We start from the raw sequence: 20164 nt of genomic DNA, 5'->3' as shown, positions 1-20164 counted from the left end.
CAGCAATAACTTGTTAAATAAAAAATACACCAAAAATGCCATATTTTGGAGACTTTTGCCAAAACCAATCAATAAACGCTAATTGCGAGTTTTTGGGAACCAAAAAGATGTAGAATATGTATTGGCCTAAACTGAGGGATTTATTTATTTTTTAGAATATATATTTTAGGGGATATTTATTATAGCAAAAAGTCAAAATTACTCTTTTTGTTTTTTTAAATTGTCGCTCTATTTTTGGTTATAGCTCGAAAAATTCAAAAAACACAGAGGTGATCAAATACCACCAAAGTAAAGCTCTCTTTGTGGGAAAAAAAAAGGTTGCCAATTTTTTTTGGGAGCCACGTCGCACGACTGCGCAATTGTCAGTTAAAGCGACGCCGTGCCGAATCACAAAAACTGGCCCGGTCATTGACCAGCAATATGGTCTGGGGCTCAATGGTTAAAAATTCACAAAACACTAAAGTTAGCCCAATTTTTGGTGATAATGTGAAAGATGATGTTACACCGAGTAAATAGATACCTTACATGTCACGCTTTACTATTGAAAACACTCCTGCAATGGGGCCAAATTTCATTACTTAAAAAAATCCCCATAGGCGACCTTTTTTTTTCCCCTCAGGTTACCAGTTTATAGCTACAGAGAAAGTCTAGTGCTAAAAGTATTACTCTCGCTCTAACGCACGCGTCACTACCTCACATGTGTGGTTTGAACGGTGTTTACATATGTGGGCGGGACTTACGCAAGTCCCGCCCACATATATAAACATCGTTCAAACCACACATGTGAGGTATTGACGTGTGCGTTAGAGCGAGAGCAAGACTTTTAGCACTAGACCTTCTTTGTAACTATAAACTGGTAACCTGAAAAAAAAAAAGGTCGCCTATGGGGAATTTCAAGTACTGAATTTTGGCCCCATTCCAGGCGTGTTTGCAATAGTAAAGCGTGACATGTAAGGTATCTATTTACTCGGTGTAACATCATCTTTCACATTATCAACAAAAATTGGGCTAACTTTAGTGTTTTGTGAATTTTTAACCACTTGAGCCCGGACCATATTGCTGGTCAATGACCGGGCCAGTTTTTGTGATTCGGCACGGCGTCGCTTTAACTGACAATTGCGCAGTCGTGCGACGTGGCTCCCAAACAAAATTGGCAACCTTTTTTTTCCCACAAATAGATTATTAAATGTGCGTGTTTACTTCTGTCTTTAACACCTCCCCTTCAGGCTGGAAAGCATCAGATCAGGGGAAAAAAAAAAGCTCTCATGCCATTGCAGCTTGGTTCCTACATGTGTGATGAACTGAGCATGCTCAAACACTTAGAAAAAAATTATCCTTTCTTTTTAAAAGGTGAAAAACACTTGGATGCTCATAGAGCGTGGTTTGGGTTAATACCAGGTGTGCGCAATTACAAGCTCACCCAAACTAGAGACTGCAATTTGTTCATGTGATTTCAATTGCTTCATTACTAGCACTGTTATAAAAAGCAGGGATCGATCAGTCCTCAGCTGCCCTCAGAAGGGGCAGGCTGGCAGAAATGCTGTTGCTAAACACAAATGTGGTTTGTTGCATGGTTTTTGTTTTATTTTGCCAATGGTTTTGGTTTATTTTTAAATGATGTTCACTTTGATGTATTTGTCTATGTGGCCTTATTTTATGAAAAATGTGTGAAGATGTTAAAGCTATGGTTATTTAGATTTTTGAAATGTATTTTTGTTTGTGTTTGTTTGTTTGTCTTTTTTTGCTTTCCTTGTTTTGTTGACCAATAAAAATTACTTTAAAATTTTTAAGTTTGTCTTTTGTTACTTTTTCATGCTACATATGTTGACAGCTGCAGCTGAAATCGGTTTGGGCCTAACAAATTATGTGTGATTTTTGTCTAAGCTTCTTTCCTGGTGTGTAATCATGAAATGTTTGCCATGTTTAATCTCGAGGAAATTAAAGACAAAGTGGTAAGTATTTTCTTTTTTCTGCAGTGGTCCTCAGCCCTCAAGTACCCCCGACAGGACATGTTTTGTGGATTTCTCTTATCAAGAATTGCTGTCCAGACTGTCTTTTAAAGCACATGTGCAAGATGAAGGAAAACCTGCAAACATGGCCTGTGTGGGGGGGGGGGAGGGGGGGGGTTTGCTATTGGTGGACAGGCTTGACGTGCTGATTTACAGCACTGTGCTTAAATCTAGTGCAAGGCAATCCTATTCAAATTGTGGGTGTTTGAGGGAAGCCAACTGAGTGTTAGAACCCCTGCTTTGTGTTTTTTTTTTTTTTTGGGTTGAGCTTTGTGTCCCTTTTCTTAAAATTGGCTTCACTTCCTGTCACACAGCTGAACAGGAAGTGAGGTTAAAACCCTACCAGTGTCATTTCTTGGGGACACAGGTCAATCTAACTAGTGTCCCCATTAAGCAAATTGCACTCCAGCACTGCTGTGTACACCCCAAATCATGGGTCTTCAAACTACAGCCCTCCAGTTGTTCAGGAACTACAATTCCCATCATGCCTAGTCATGTCTGTGAATGTCAGTGCATTACAAGGCCTCATGGGATGTGTAGTTCTACAACAGCTGGAGGGCCGTAGTTTGAGGATCCCTGCCCCAAATGATTATTTAGTTTGGGGTTTAGTAAAGGCAAAGCCACTCTGCAGTACAAGCATAGTTGCTGAAAATCAGAGAGGAAGCACTGATGGTTTTAACATCCAATCCTGTAGAAGCAAAGTTGTTTTGTTTTCTTCCTTGCTTTGCACTTGTAGTGCAAAGTGGATTTGCCTTTAGTAAATGGACCCCAAAGTCCAAGATCCCTAATAATTTGGGGTGTACACAGCAAAATGCTAGAGTGCAATTTACATAATGGGAAACTAGATTGATCTCTGTGTCCCCAAGAAAAGATATTAGTAAGGTTTTACCCTCACTTCCTGTTTGGCTATGTGACAGGAAGTGAATGAATTTGAATTAGAAAGGGTGAAGACACCTCACAAATGTTGTCACTATCAGGGGTGCAGACATCCCCAAAAAAATGATCAGATAATACTTATTTGCAAATTAATAATTTTTTAGTTAACATTGGGTGGGGTGCTCTAACACACACATTCATACATATTAGCAACGCTCTATCCTGGCCTATTGGCATGGTTATATTTTCTTAGGCCTCTCAATAAAACTCTATGAAATTTGTGCTTAAACTAGAACCAGGGGCGGACTGACAACTCATGGGGCCCCCGGGCAATAGAAGATTATGGGGCCCCTCTGGCTTACAGATGGCCACCACGCCAGGAGGCAGTGCAGAGGCGGGGCAGTAACCCCCTCCCCCCCCAGTAACCCCCCCCCCCAGAACTAGTGTGTGTGTGTGTGCCCTGAAAATTCCTGGGCGGGTGATACAAAAACAGGGTGTGGCTTTGACAGGAAGGGGTGGGTCATTTTTCTATTAGGAGGTGCAGATATGTAGTCAGGCCTAGGGCAGCACAAAACCTAAATATACTACTGCATATTAGGGCTTATTTAGACCGGATCCGATTTACAGCATGTTTTTATAGTGTGGGAGGAAATCCACGCAGGCACAGGGAGAACATGCAAACTCCATGCAGATGGTGTCACGGGCGGGATTCGAACCAGCGACCCTTTTGCTGCTAGGTCAAAGTGCTATACACTACACCACTGTGCTGAACGAACATGATTGCAGCTGAAAGCATGAGATCTTTTTTTTTCTCCAATACGATGCTTTCCAGCCTTATTGACCCCGCCTCTCTCCATAAAGAGGACCTGCCACACACTAGTCCTATTACAAGGGATGTTTACAAGTGGTTAAAGTGAAATAATAAAAGTGAAATATTCCTTTAAATTTCATACAGGGGGGGAGGGGGTTTACACGCATGTTTCCCGTGCTTAGAACTGTCCCTGTACAAGATGTCATTTCTGAAGTGAAAAAAAAGTAAGTTTAAAGTACTCATGGCTATAAAGATTACAGTCATTGCTCATTAAAACAAAAAAAAAATGTATGGGGGTCCCCCCAAATTAAATTACCAGGCCCTTCAGGTCTGGAATGGATATTAAGGGGAACCCCGCCGTAAAAACCCCCCAAAAAAATGGCGTGGGGTCCCCCCAAATATCCATACCAGGCCCTTCAGGTCTGGTGTGGATTTTAAGGGGAACTCCACCCCAAATTAAAAAAAAAATGGCGTGGAGTCCCCCTAAAAATCCACACCAGACCCTTATCCGAGCATGTTAACCTGGCCGGCCGCAGAAAAGAGGGGGGGACAGAGTGCGGCCCCCCCCTCTCCTGAACTGCACCAGGCCACATGCCCTCAACATGGGGAGGATGTCCCCATGTTGATGGGGACAAGGGCCTCATCCCCACAACCCTTGCCCGGTGGTTGTGGGGGTCTGCGGGCGGGGGGCTTATCAGAATCTGAAAGACCCCTTTAACAAAGGGGACCCCCAGATCCCGCCCCCCCCTGTGTGAAATGGTAATGGGGTACATTGTACCCCTACCATTTTACAAAAAAAAAGTGACAAAAGTGTGAAAAATGACAGTAGCCGGTTTTTGACAATTCCTTTAATAAAATCTTCTTTCCGCGGTTCCTTCTTCTTCTTTCATTCGGGTTTCTTCCTCTGCTTCTTTCTTGGGTCTTCTCGTCCACATCTTGCCGTCTTGCTGTCTTCTCCCATCTTCTTCTCTGTCCGTCGACCTTCTCGTCCCGCATCTTCTTGATCTTCTGGGTGCTGCGCTTGAAATTGAAGATCCCACCGTGTTCCCGCTCCTGGGACCCGCCCCCCTCTGACGCCACAGGTTAACTCATCTGAAAGTCCGCGTGTGGCATATGTGCGTCAGAGGGGGGCGGGTCACATGAGTGTGACACAGCGGGAACTTCAATTGGAAGCTGCGGCGGGTTTTTCTTCTCTGGACGTCGCGCTTCAAATCGAATTCCCCCGCCGTGTGACGCTCTGTGACCCCGCCCCCCTCTGACGCACATGACCTTCTAAGGAGTTTACTTGTGGCGTCAGAGGGGGGCGGGTCCCAGGAGCGGAACACGGCGGGCAATTCAAATTCAAGCGCTGGCGGACCGAGAAGAAGACAGGAGAACACACAAGATGCGGACGAGGAGGCCGACGGAAGGAGAAGAAGATAGGAGAAGACACCGGGCAGACGACAAGGCTGAAGGACGGAGAAGACAGGAGAAGACACCGGGCAGACGAGGAGGCTGAAGGAGAAGAAGATAGGAGAAGACACCGGGCAGACGAGGAGGTTGAAGGACGGACGGAGAAGATAGAAGAAGACGTCGGGCAAGATGTAGACGAGAAGACCCAAGAAAGAAGCAGCGGAAGAAACCCGAATGGAAGAAGAAAAGAAGATTTTATTAAAAGATTTGTCAAAAACCGGCTACTGTCATTTTTAACACTTTGACATTTTTTTTGGGGTGAAATGGTAGAGGTACAATGTACCCCATTACCATTTCACACAGGGGGGGGGCCGGGATCTGGGGGACCCCTTTGTTAAAGGGGTCTTCCAGATTCTGATAAGCCCCCCGCCCGCAGACCCCCACAACCACCGGGCAAGGGTTGTGGGGATGAGGCCCTTGTCCCCATCAACATGGGCACATCCTCCCCATGTTGAGGGCATGTGGCCTGGTGCGGTTCAGGAGAGGGGGGGGCCGCACTCTGTCCCCCCCTCTTTTCTGCGGCTGGCCAGGTCAGCGTGCTCGGATAAGGGTCTGGTGTGGATTTTTAGGGGGACTCCACGCCATTTTTTTTTAAAATTTGGGGTGGAGTTCCCCTTAAAATCCACACCAGACCTGAAGGGCCTGGAATGGATATTTGCCGGGAACCGCACGTCTTTTTTTTTTTTTTTTTACGGCGGGGTTCCCCTTAATATCCATTCCAGACCTGAAGGGCCTGGTAATTTAATTTGGGGGAACCCCTACACATTTTTTTGTTTGTTTTATGAATTAATCCTGTCAGAATTGTCAGAGCCGACAATTCATTATAGCCGCGTGTGAATTTTAAATGGCTTTTTTTCCTTCTGAATGTCACTTTGTGCAGGGGCAGTTCTAAGTGCGGGAAAAATGCGCTATTTCACATGCTGTCATTACACCCCCCCTAGGTACGAAATTTAAAGGAATATTTCACTTTTATTGTTTCACTTTAAGAATTATTAATTTCACTGCTCCCGAAAAAACGGCCGTTTTTAAGAAAAAAAAAACATTGATACATGTCCCCTGGGGCAGGACTGAGGTCCCCAAACACTTTTTAGGACAAAACTTGCAGATTAGCCTTTAATAATAACACTTTTGAATTCTCCCATAGACTTCTATAGGGAGATCGGCGCGGCTTTACATATTACTTTCAATGCGCCGGCTGCTACGCTGGTTCATGCGCCTAATTAAGCCTCCACCCGGCGCACTAATTAAGGCATGAACCAGCGCAGCGCACAGAGCATAGTAAATCAGCCCCCATGTCTCACATAGATATGGCATTACCACAGCTGAAGTATTCCCCATTGTTCAGGCTTTCTCCTATCTACCTAGGAATGTATCTTATCATGCCCCTCTGTCTGTGGATCTCCTCCTCTTGCCAAACTCTGGGCCCTCACATCTTGCGTTTAAACTCCCACTGGCTGGAAGATGAGATATTGTTGACTATTGGCATTCGAATCAGGACACTGTGGATTCCTCCACTGCCTGGGAGGCCTCCAAGGTTTTGCTGAGAGGCACCTTTATGTCAATCATGGGCGTTTTGCGCAAGAATTCCCAACAGTGCACAGAAGAACTTGAAAATACCATGGTAGTTGCAGAGGCAGCTTATGCTAAGATTCAGATTCAGCTAAGCAAACCTCATGGCTGCCTAGCCGTAGAGAATATAAGCGCTGCCTACTGGACCTTTCTAAAAAAAAGGTATGCTTTTATGTTACCCAGAAGACGTTTGAACACGGCAATAAGGCGGGACGCCTACTTGCCTACCTAACTAGACCAGACCGCACTCCCATCTCTATTCCCAGGATCCTGACCTCCCAAGATATGATCAGTGACGTCCCTCAGGATATAACAGACGCCTTCCTATCTTTCTATCGTAACCTTTATACTACTAGGGCCCACTACTCTGATATCCAATTTTACATATACTTGAGCCAAACAGTGCTTCCCCAACTGTCCAACCATGACCGGGATGAAATAGATGAACCTCTCTCGGTAGAAGAGCTCTACCTTGCAATTTTGCAAATACAGATTTATAAAACGATAGGCTTAGATGGCTTTTCAGCTGAATGGTACACACACTTCCAACACTTCTTGGGTCCTATTCTACTCAACACGTATAATGAGGCCCTGAAAGACGGGGTACCCCCCCCTCTATGAGAGAGGCATTCATTATTTTGATACTAAAAGCTTGGAAAGATCCTCTTAAATGCGACTCTTATTGGCCGATATCCCTCATCAATGTGGATTTTAAAATCTTAGCCAAAGTTCTAGCCAATCCTCTGAATAAGGTGGTTACGAAATTGGTTGGGAGTGACCAAGGGGGCTTTAAACCAAGCCGCTCAACCAAAATGAATATCTGCAGATTATTCCACAACCTGAAATACCCTCATGTCTGTCCGTTTACCTGTGTTATTGTGTTCCTAGACACTTGCAAAGCCTTTGACAGTGTAGAATGACCTTATCTATTTTGTATAGTACAACTATATGGGTTTTGCCCCCGACTCATAGCATGGATACGTCTTCTATATACTTCACCACTGACCCGAATACAGATACATTTCCATGTTACTGAGACCTTCCTGATCACCAGGGGCACCGGGCTGGGATGTCCTTTATCACCCCTCCCCCTATTTGCTTTAGCTATGGAACTCCTGGATTCTTCGCTCTGCACTAATTAAAGGCCTTCCTATAAACAATATAGAGGAGCGAATCTCCCTATATGCAGATGACACCCACGACTCCCTTACCAACTTCCTATCTGAAATTAACAAGTTTGGTGACTACTCTAAATTCCGGGTGAACTGGGATAAATCCATCCCTTTTCCCCTAGACCAAACTGCTATACCGGTGATCCAATCAGACTCTAGACTGTACGTTTCCACTTCCTTCAGATACTTAGGTATCACAATTCAACTACCACTATCTTCATATACAACCAATAATTTATGCCCCTTTCTGCTCCAATTACAAACAGTGGAAAGATCTGCCCCTGGATCTCATGGGAAGAGTCAATGTCCCTAAGGTGATTTACCTACCTAAACTACTATATGTCATGGCCAATTCCCCCTGCAAAATTCCCAAATCCATTTTTAAAAGTATTGACAGTATTTGCATTGCGTTCCTTTGGAACAGGCAACCCCCTAGAGTAGCACTAGTAATACTGCGCCTTCAATCACACATGGCAGAACTGGCCTTCCCCAACTTCTACCTTTACTATCTGGCATCTCAGCTGGTTAATATTTATGACTGGCTTCATCCCAATTCTAATAATGCCTGTACCACTACTGAGGAGCCATAATTTCCTTATTCGAAACACTCCACACCATTATCTATAGAGGATGCACACAACCTAGACCAGGCATGTCAATTATACGCGCCTCCCTTTCCCTATTCCAAAAGGTAGTAAAGCTTTCAACAGACTCCTGGCTGGCTTTTCCCAATAGTCCCTTGTGGTTTAATCCTACCCTTAAGGAGTTATACTCCCTGCCTGACCCCATGAGATGGACGTCCGGGTAGTTAAGTACCTTAAGTATCAACTGCGTGTAGACTTTGATGTACCGGCTACTTAGTTTATTATTACCAGCTTAGACATGCTGTACATGCACAATTTGGCTACCTGGATAGCCTTATCAGGACACCAGACCTAGAAAAACTCCTGAGAACTGCCGGACCAGACAAAACTTATCTCCACTTATTACTCTGCCCTCATGACAGGCAGCAAACCTAGATTTCAGACAGCTCAAGAGAAATGGGCCTTGCTAGATATTCCTATTACAGAAGAAGACTGGTCTGAATTCTGTGACACATTTAAAACCTCTGTTATCTCCGTCGGGGAAAGGATAATTCAACTTAAGATTTTCCATCATTCACACCTTACCCCTGTTGACTGTTTCCGGGTATGCAGCCAACTGCTGATTTTATCCACTGCTTTTGGAATTGTCCCATAGTACAAGACTTCTGGATGAATATAGGCTCCTTCATCTCTTCAGCACTCAGTCTCCCAAATATAGTCAACCCCAAAAATTGTCTTCTGGGCATCTTTGGTGACCTCACTGTCCCTTCTCAGGCTAAGAGACTGCTTCATATTCTCTATTTCTATGCAGGGAAGACCCTTCTACTGACATTGAAGGGATCAGTGACTCAGACACGAAATCTTTGGTTAACACTTGTCAATGATTCACTTTTGATATTCGAAAAGAGGAATAAAACGTCCCGCAAAATATGGGGCAGATGGCTGGCTAGCCCACTGAACCTCTCCCCTATACTGCCATGAATGAAAAATACACTGTGAATTCTGTATTGCACAGTTACTTTGATTTCTGATATGTTCAAGATGTTTGAAACCCTAGTACATTTATTCCTTGATTGATACCCATAACAGACGTATTGCTTAGTATACTGTCTGTACAATGCACAGTTCCCTTTCCATTATTCACTGGGATAGGAGCATTCTATACTCTGTGTTGTGGTTTTTGGTATATTTTTTGTATGTACTGTATGTTCTAAAAATGCTATAAAAATATCTTAAAAAACAAAACAACAAAAAACAAAAGGTAAATTGGCCCTAATATGTTCATGTGTGAGTTAGGGGACCTTGGATTCTAAGCTCCTTGAAGACAGGGGCTATTGTAAATGTACTATATATATATATATATATATATATATATATATATATGTAAATTGACTGCGCTATATAAGTACCTGTAATAAATAAATACATTGTTATGCTATATTGCCACTCCTGCTATGTAATAAATTGGCAGCCAGTAATTAATTGCCAGTAATAGCAGCAGGGGAGCTGCTCCTGGGGAAGGGGGGATGTGTCCTAGAATTTTTTACTTTATCTCCCAAGTTTAAAATACTGGAGCAGTTTAAGACAGAAAGCACTTACCTTCTGAATATTTACATATGAAGTTATTCTTCATGTTACATCGGTCATCATTCCATTGAAACATATAAGGCCCACCAACACCAGGAGAAGTCAATGGCTGATAATACATGACAACACACACCTCACTCCCACATGATGGCTCATCCACATACCAATTCCTGCAGGGGGAAATAAACATTACAAGTTCTGCTAAAAGCTGCTCTGCTAAATATGTCTTTGTGGTTTGTCTGCCATAGGCAGACTTTTGAGTTTATTAATAACAATGCTAAAACAGGAAATATAGTCAGCGGATCTCCTAGAAATTCCTTGACTAAAAGATTTGTAAACCTTGGTCCATTAACCTTTCTAAATGAAGACACAAAAACTACGTGACCTGGGTTTAAATCAGAAACTATCAAGCTACCAATAAAAAGACAGCATCACCGTAGTGTCCTCTGACCCCCCACAGTAGTGTTCTGTACCCCAACTCCAGTGTCCTCTGCCACTTAACATCACCCCCCCCCCCCCCACCACTGAAGTGTCATTTGCCCCTCATAGCAGTGTCCTCTGCCCCCCTCCCCCCACAGTAGCATTCTGTACACCCCCAACGTATTGTCCTCTGCCCCCTCACATCACCCCTCCCCACCGTAGTGTCCTATGCCCCCCTCCTACCACAGTAGTGTTTTGTACCCCCCCAATGCAGTGTCCCCCCCCAACCATTGTAGTGTCCTCTGCCCTCCACAGTAGTGTCCTGTACCCCCAAATGCTGTGTCCTCTGCCCTCTTCACATCACCCCTCCCCCACTGTAGTGTCCTATATCCCCCCATGCTGTGTCCCCTGCCCCCTCACACCCCCTCCCCCACTGTAGTGTCCTCTGAGCCCTTTTATCCCCCCAGTAGGGTTCTGTACCCCCAAAACAGTGTTGTCTGACCCCTTAACATCAAGCTGCCCCAATAGTGTCCTCTGTCCCCCCTCCAACAGTGTACCCCCCTCCCACATACAAACAGCGCTGTTTAGGTAGCCCTTATCTTCCAGTGTGTGCTCATCAAAGCGGAGGTCAGAAAACAGCATAGGGCTGGGTGGAAGGCAGGAGCTGCCAGTGTTCTGCCGAATAAGTTCCGCCCGGTGGATAAGGACCCCCTTGTACAGCGCCTAGTCTCCGAAAATAGCCGAACACTACACGGCGCATACGCAATGACTATGGCATATGTCCACATGCTCCTGATGCTAGTGCTACTCTGCAAGGGGCGGGGGTGATATTAACAATAAAGTACACGTGTTAGCCATCTTTCATTAAGGGGGTTGTAAAGCTTTGTGTTTTTTCACCCTAATGCTATCCATTAAGGTGAAGAAAGTTCTGACACTGAGCGGCCCCCCGAGCCCCCCGTTTTACTCACCTGAGCCCGTTCGTTCCCATTCATTCCCTCATTCCTCTCTGTCCGAGGTTCTCGGCTCTTGATTGGATAGAGTGATAGCAGCGCAGCCATCGGCTCCCGCTGCTGTCAATCAAATCCAATGACGCGGGCGCTGGGAGGCCGGGCCGAGTCCAGCATTCTGTGTCTATGGATGCAAATGCTGGACTCGGGAGCGCGCCCGCAAGGTAACCCCCAGGGAGAGCACCATTGGGGGACCCCAGAAGAGGATGATCAGGGTCACACTGTGCAAAATAACCTGCACAGTGGAGGTAAGTATGATGTGTTTGTTATTTAAAAAAAAAAAAAAAAACACAAGGGTTTACAACAGTGTTTCCCAACTCCAGTCCTCAAGGCACACCAACAGGTCATGTTTTCAGGCTTTACATTATTTTGCACAGGTGATTTGATCAGTTTCACTGCCCTAGTAATTACCACAGCCGTTTCATCTGTGGGAAATTCTGAAAACATGACCTGTTGGGGCGCCTTGAGGACTGGAGTTGAGAAACACTGGTTTACAATCACTTTAAGGTCTTTCTTTTACCATTAATTAAGGTCTTTATAATATATAGTTTGAATACCAGGTCATAGATATATTATGTATAATTGTAAAAGAACATGTTCCACATTCGTTTTGTTTTTTTCAGTTTTTCTATAAAAAAAAAGAATTTTCTAAATGTTTCCATTTTTTCCCAGGTTTTCCCATCTCTAGTCAGGAGTGTGTAAAACACAGACAGCAGGGGTCAGAACTGTACACCTCACAGAGCAAAAGGGTCAGGAGTGCATAACACACACAGGCCAGGAGGGTATAATGTACAGATAAGTAGACAAAGTATAACAAAAATGACCTCCCTCCTCAACTCAAATCCCCCACCTCTAGTCTTGATCTCTCCTACCCACTAACACAGATTCTTGGCCACAACACAGTCCTCCCAGTACAGCCATCTCAAATAACCCTCCCCCCGGAGTACAAATTTCCACCATCAGTGCGGCCCTTTTCTCCCACAGTATATCTAGATATAGATATATATACAGTTCTGAGTAAGGGAAGTCCTCCCTCCCAGCTGGGTCATGTGACCAGAGCAGCCTCCTTTTCTCTGAACTGAAAGGTTGAAGGATTGGATCCTGCTTCAGATGCCCAGTGTGGCTATCAACACTAGCTGCTGCACTGTGCTGCAGAGGCTCTACAAGGGGGGGGGTGGACCCCCATATTCCCCTTATCCATGCCCCTGCAGGGAGGAGAGGCTTCCCCTACTCAAAACAGACAGGGTACAGGAGCGGATCCTGCTTCAGGTGCCCGGCGAGGCTGTCAGCACTAGCTCGGGGGGGGGATGGCTTGGACCCCCTTCTCCATCCCTTCCTTTTTCTGCCCCTGATCTGTGCACATTTTTTCATCCTTTGTGTTATGGTCTGCAGTTGTGATGTCTTGTACTCATAACAATATCCAATTGTATGAGTCTTATATTGTCCTCTCAGGATGTTATGCAAAACATGAAATCGGTTTAAAACACTGTTTAATTGCTTTACTAATTAATTTATATTGGTTGAATTGGGACTAATGAACTGATCTCATTTTTGCATTTTGTCTAATAAACAGATAAATGTCCAAAATGCATGATTGCACTTTACCAAGTAATACATTAATTACTATCTCAATAATAAAAAAAGCTCAGAGACATATTTGATATGGTTCACTTCAGTATGATCCATTAATAGCACTGCAGCTATGGTTTGGCAATCATCCTAGTTAAATACAAACTTACATTAAATCAATTTGGCATTCACTGCTATACTGTACTTGGTGCAAAACAGAGTTTAAAGGGCTGGAATAAATTTCTCTGATTTTTCTGAATACACCCCGAAGTGAAAATTTCCAAATTAGGCCCAAAGTGTAAATATTTTGTGTGGCCACCATTATTTTCCAGCACTCTCTTAACCCTCTTGGGCATTGGGGTTCACCAGAGCTTTACAGGTTGTCACTGGAGTCCTCTTTCAACCTGTGAAGCTCTAATGAACTAATTTGGATATTTTCACTTAGGGTTGTACTCACTTATGTTGCCAGCTGTGTGTTGAGTTATTTTGAGGGGAAAGCAAATTTACACTATTATAGCATAATTTAATTTTTTACCTTCTGCTATAAAATATATCCAATATTTTTTTTTTTGTTTTTAAAAGAGAGATACTGTTTTAATTTTGGTCCTTGTTACATGTCCCCCATGGCAGTGCCCACCCTTCCAATTCTTTTTGTATGACACTAGCTTGCTCATTAATCCTACAAATGGTCAGAATTGAATCACAAGATTCACCCTATAGCAGTGGTGGCCCGTCCATAGGGGGAGCCCTGGCGCCACCCCCCCCCCTGTAGTCACCAAAAATAAATAAATAAAAAAAATAAAAAAAAATGTCCTTTAACTAACTGCACTATGTTCAGGCGCCCGCCACGTGCTTTATGGGAATTATCAATGCAATCACGAGATTGCAGACACGGTGCTTCATTTGCAGGCTTTTGTCCCGCCTTGCAGCGCTTTCTGATGCGCTGAGTAGCTTCCGCCCAGCGCTTGTAGTATCTATTTATACGGCCGGGCAGTTTCATTGACATCTGAGTTAGATGTCACTTCTTGTTTTCTCTCTCCGATTGCGCACGAGAGAGAGAAAACCTGAAGTATGAGGAGCGGACTCCTCCGTGGCTGCTGCCAGTGGAAGGAGACACAACAGGAGAGGATACCACACAGCAAGGCATGTGCCGCTGTGCTCCCGCGAAGAAGGGGGGGATTTAATGGGACACAGGCTGCATTTGATGTGACAAAGGCTGCATGTAAGGATGGACTGCGCTGGGGGCACCTGATGTAAGGAGGGACTCAGCTGGGGGCACCTGATGTAAGCAGGGACTCCGCTGGGGGCACCTGATGGCATCTGGTGGCAAGCGACATGCTCAGGGCTCCCACTGATTCTGCATTATGGTGAGTTGAATGATTTTATTTTATATTACAATGTAATAATATAAATAATTTGCTTCAATCATCCTGACACCATAACAACCATGGTGCCGGGATGATTGAAGCGCTAACACCAGATGTTTGGAGTATCTTTATCTGCTGATTGTTAAACTTTCTAGAATACACACATTTCTATTGTTGTGTAGGATCTGGGCCTGCTGTCCCTCACTCTCTCTCTCCCTCCAACCCTCATTCATCTCTGATGCTAACCACACCACCTTAGAGCCACGCCCACTATTTCGCTGAAACCACACCCATTTCCACCAATTGGGAGGGGTCAAAAAGGAAGGGCGGGGTCTGGCACCCCCCATCCTAAAACTTTACCAGCCGCCACTGCCCTATAGACTTTACTGGGTACAATGCAAAGTTTGGGAACCTCGAGCAAGAGTTTATGAAACTGTTCGTGAAGCAAACCCAAGGCAGATTCGCTAAATTCCTAGCATTATCTGTAGGGCTGAACACTTTCTGCGCTAGAAAAACGCAGGTCTCCACAAGGCCACAAAGAAAACAATTGTTTTCTATGTGCCCCATTCTACTTGACGCAGCCTTTGGGTGAGGTGCAGCACAGTGCAGGATTCTGAAACAGGCCTGCATTTTTCCATGCCTCAGCGCAGTTCACCCACAGCTCTAAAAAAGGCCTGGATTCTTTACTAATGTACATAATATAAGTGGATACTAACATTTATAGGTAAAGTTGATCCAGGGAATATCCGGTTGCCTCTCAGGGTATCAGGAAGGAATTTTTTCCCTGCTGGAAAAAATTGGATCATGCTTTGCTGGGTTTTTTTGCCTTCCTCTCGATCAAGTGTGGGTATAGATAATGTATATGGGATTGTGTGTATATATATATATATATATATTATTTCTTCCCTTTTATAGATGATACTAGATGGACTTGTGTCTTCTTTTCAACCTGACTAACTATGTAAAGCTCTGTTTCTCCCTGTGTTTCTAGACCAACACATCATGTGCGATAAGGCACTGTGTTTTACCATGCAGGAAGTGTGGACAAGTCCTTAACCCTTTCCCGCCGAGCGTACGCATATACGGGGGTTATACCGGGATGATGCCCGCAGCTGCAGGCATCATCCCGGTACCGTTGCTTAGAGCCGGTGATTGGCTATCCAGGTGTGGTAAACGGAAATTGGGAAATGGCGCTGCTAAGGTCAATCAAGAATTCTAGTGATCTAGATGTGGGTGCCCTATTCCTGTATGGTTTGTCGGGTGCCCTAAAAAAGGGTGTTGTCCAATGGTATGTGGACAACCTGTACACACCCCTATAGAAATGGGGGGTGTGTTTAGGTTACCCTTTTAGTAGAGAGCAGTGGGTAGATATGCCACAAAATAAGTGGCTAAACCTGGATTGCCAGCCTCCGCTAGTATCCCGGTACCATGTGCAGTGAGGAAGGAAAATTGTGGATAAATATAAAAGAATATAAAAAAGGATGATGGATATCAATATGGTCAGGGTCCTGTGCAGGATAGCTGAGTAGCTGGATGTGACTCTGACGGTGGGGTAGCTAGCACCTGAAGTGTCTAATATCTATAACCTATAGAACATCTTATATCCCGCAGATAAAAAAAAAACGGCATATAGTTAAAGCTGCTATTTTGTGGCGTATAGATAGACTTGCCATGTTAAAGTATGGCCGTCGTTCCTGCGTCGAAATTAGATTTTTTTATTTTTTTTTGCGTAAGTCGTCCGTGAATAGGGATGGACGTAAGTCACGTCTAAGTTAAAAAAATGACGTTGTTGCGACTTTTTAGGAACGACGCATGCGCATTTCATTCGGCGCAGGGACGCGCTTCATTTAAATGAAACCCGCCCCCAACCCGCCAAATTTCAAATACGCCACCATAAAAACACTACGCCGTCGTAACCTACCAAGTGCCAGATTGCCGAAATGCTATCATCAGTGGATGTATAATAGGTGACTTTTGTGCTCCCCCCTATTAGGTCCCCACTCACCGGACGGAGGCACCCCAGCTGGGGTAGAAGGCAATTGGTGGTGGTACCTGACTTCTTCTTGGTATCCCGTGTCCTCTGAGGGTCCCAGACACTCTCGGTTGTTATGCCGGAGGAGCGGGAGGGGACATCCCCCCCTCCCGCCGCCTCTCGCCGCTCTGACCGGGCCTCCCGTCCCACCGGGAGACCCGATCCTCAATCCGGCACCTCCAGTGTCCAGACGCAGACAGAAACAAAGCCGTAAACATCTTCGATCCAGTCTTCACAATGTAAACACGGAAGCGACGTCATGACGTCACTTCCTGGTTCTCCTGGTGTGGAGAAAGCCTCTTGAGGGGGGAGGGGGCGAGCAGGCAAGTCAGGACACTCTCTACTTTGCAGCTAGAGAAAGGAGCTGTGTGTTAGTGGGCGTTCTGACACTCCTGCTCACCCCCTTGCCCCTCAAGAGGCTTTCTCCACACCAGGGAGAAAGCCTTGCATTACTGTGTGGAGTTACAGACAGAAGAACAGGAAGTGAGGATTTCTCAGAAGTAATAAGGACATTTAAAAGCAAAATGGAAGGATGAGGTAAGTGAAGGAGGACTGCACTAAGGTAAAGGAAGCTATTTAGGGGAAAAAATATTTACCTTTAGAACCCCTTTAATGTCAACTTCTCTCTGAAGAAACCTATTAGGGCCCATGAACACAGGGTTTTATATAGCATAGTTCCTTGGCCAGGGAGCCATGTGTTCTGCATACAGCCCTCGATATAAGTGAATGGCTGTACATGGCCTTGCTTTTTTAAATGCTGATGCATGTTTGCATTGGCTTTTAACCACATATGTGCGTCCAACCTATTTTCCGAATGTGAGAGCTCTGTGTTCGGAAAATATGTCATAGGTACACATACCTCCCAACATTTTGAGATGGGAATGAGGGACACTTACTAGCAAATGTATGTAGGCATAGGACACGCCCCCTGTCACACCCCCTTAAAGGAGAATTAACCAAAAAAAGGTTAATTAAATCCAGAAGGGACTTTTTATTAACATTACTATTCCTTTATATTGGCTTTTAAAATTTACAAATGCAGCAATTTAGAATTTGGATGAAAGGTTTAGCACTGGGAGACACTTTTTGAAAGATAAAAATAACTTTTTTTTATACAACTTTATAGATCAGACCAAAATGAGGGACATTGCTCCAAATCAGGGACAGTCCCTCCAAATCAGGGACAGTTGGGAGCTATGGGTACATTTGTGGTTAACTGCTAATGCAAACAGACATTGCTGTTTACAAGAGCATGGCTCCATAGTCACTTACTTGTAGAGCAGGCTGTACACAGCACATGCAGTCCCCCGAGTGCAGTAAAGCAGCAAAAGCCTATTAAAAACCCTGTGTGCCTGAACCCTAAGGATCTGGGCCGGGATTCGGAAAGGACTTACGACGGCGTATCTCCAAATATGCCGTCGTAAGTCCAAATGCACGCCGTCGTATCTATGCGCTTATGCAGGAACTGAGATACGCCTGAGTTTTTCAAGATACGACCGATGTAAGTCTCTTACGCCGTCATATCTTGGGTGCATATTTATGCTGGCAAGGGACGCTTCCGGAGATTTACGCGTCGAATATGCAAATGACCTAGATACGCCGATTCTGAAACGTACTTGCGCCCGTCGGATTTAGCTACGCCGTTTACGTAAGGCGTATGTCCGGCATAAGTTTACCCCTCATAAAGCAGGGGTAAGTCATGTTAAGGTATGGACGTCGGAAACGTCGGAACAGCGTCGTATTTTACGTTGTTTGCGTAAGTCGTACATGAATGGGGCTGGGCGTAAGTTACGTTCACGTCGACAAAGCATTGAGCCGACGTATCTTAGGGAGTATTTGCGACGTGATTCTGAGCATGCGTGCACATGCGCCGTTCGATCGGACATGCATTTACATGGGGTCACGCTTCATTACAATACAACACGCCCACTGCCTTGCTACTTTGAATTACGCGGGCTTACGCCGGCCCATTTACAATACGCCAACGTAACTTTTGGGAGCAAGTGCTTTTTGAATACAGTACTTGCCTCTCAATGTTACGTCGCCGTAGCGCATAGGAGATGCGTTACACCCGCTCAAAGATACGACAATGTATCTGAATCGCGGCCCTGGAAACTGTGAACTAATACAATTCTATAAATGTTTGTACTCACCAAAATGTGGGTTTGCTGCCATCAACCCAAGAGTACAGACTCTGGCAGTCGCTGGAGCTTGGAGAGTCCTCATCAATTCTTCTGAGACCCAACCAAAAGTCACCATCAGAACCAGTGATGCTTTGAACGAGCTTCTGTATAAATCTTTGCTCTGCTTCAGACTTGATAATTATCAGGTAACCACCATCCCGTCTACATTCATCCTGAGCTTCCTGAAACGTCAGCCTTCTTGATGTATCATGAAAATAAATGACTTTGTAACATGGCTTCTGTGTTCCTTGTTTGCAAATAATTTGTCCTAAAACAAGAAACTAGAAAACTAAAGAACTAGATACAATACATATATATTTTACATTACAAAAAAAGTGTTCTAATAATAAAGGTTTGATTGCCTACTAAACAATTAGATGGGCAGTCTCACTGATCAATAGGAATTTTCGGGAGGCAAGAAGGAGCTGACAACCAGAAAGTGCTGAAGCATTGCCTGTCAAAGTGGTCTAGTATTCAGCCATGTAGCACATTCTTTTTTTTTTTTTTTGATGCCCAAGGCTTGATTTTTTTCACTGAAGCCTGTAGGCCAACGCTGTATCCTGGCCTTGGCCAACAGGGCACTTTGTAGGGGGGCAGCATTGAAAGAGTCCCCGCCGGCTTGCTCTACACTGTTAGTGTAACGCAAGCTGCTTCTAATTGTGACTGTCCCATCATCCTGGACCCCAAGCCGTCCTCACTGTGCTATATGTTTTCTGCTGCACCATTGGCATGGTTATAGATTCTTAGTCTGCTCCATAAAATTATCAGAAATTTGTGCTTAAAGTAGAACTATAAACAAGACTTTTTGTTTTCATTTTGGATAGAGTAAGAGAGGGTTATAGCCCCTGTCAGTTTATTTTTTACCATCCCTGTCCCATTGCAAAGATTTCCCTACACTTCCTGCCCCATAGCCAAACAGGAAATAAGAGGAAATCTATGCAAATGAAAGGAATCCAATGCCCCACCCCCAGGCCCAAGAACTAGTGTCCCCACTCTTAAACAGAAAGGGGTGTGGCCTTGACAGGAAGGGGTGGGTCATATTTAAATTAGGGGGTGCACGGGTTTAGTCAGGCCTAGGGCAGCACAAAACCTAAATACACCCCTGCTGTAGGCACACACATTTTGGCACCCAATCTACGCACTCCTTACGGAATTACCTCTTTTAAACAGAATATTTACTTGTTTTCCCTGTCCTAATATTGCTGCCTTTGAACTATTCTGATAGCAGGTTAATGAATTTATATGAGGTTATGATTACTGATGCTAATGGGGAAAAAAATGTATACCCATACATTTTACAGGGAAAGATGCCTCTTTGCTTTTATGCACATGTCTATTGGTAAGTTCTGCCTTTTTGGTGGCAGATTCTCCTTGCCCTCCAAATTAGGACAATTTTCAATCCTTGATTTCAGAGTTTAAAGCCTCGTAACACGATCAGATTTTCCGATGGGAATTGTGTGATGACAGACTGTTGGAGGAAAATCGTTTGTATGCTCCATCGGACAATTGTTGTCGTATATTCCGCA

General features: G+C 44.5%; 1 protein-coding gene across 3 annotated transcripts in view; it reads right to left on the bottom strand.

Annotated features, from left to right (window-relative positions):
- Nucleotides 1–20164, bottom strand: part of LAYN (layilin) — an 86050-nt gene that overhangs the window by 30584 nt on the left and 35302 nt on the right. For all 3 annotated transcript variants that reach the window (XM_040325398.1, XM_040325396.1, XM_040325399.1), the window contains 2 exons: nt 18609–18906; nt 10073–10230 (listed from right to left, as the gene is read on the bottom strand). In XM_040325398.1, the coding sequence (XP_040181332.1) occupies nt 10073–10230; nt 18609–18906 (456 nt within the window). The remainder of the gene's footprint in view (nt 1–10072; nt 10231–18608; nt 18907–20164) is intronic.

This window comes from Rana temporaria, chromosome 10, assembly GCF_905171775.1.
Source record: "Rana temporaria chromosome 10, aRanTem1.1, whole genome shotgun sequence".
In the NCBI taxonomy this organism is placed as follows: domain Eukaryota; kingdom Metazoa; phylum Chordata; class Amphibia; order Anura; family Ranidae; genus Rana; species Rana temporaria.
This window is presented reverse-complemented; position numbering and strand designations above follow the sequence as displayed.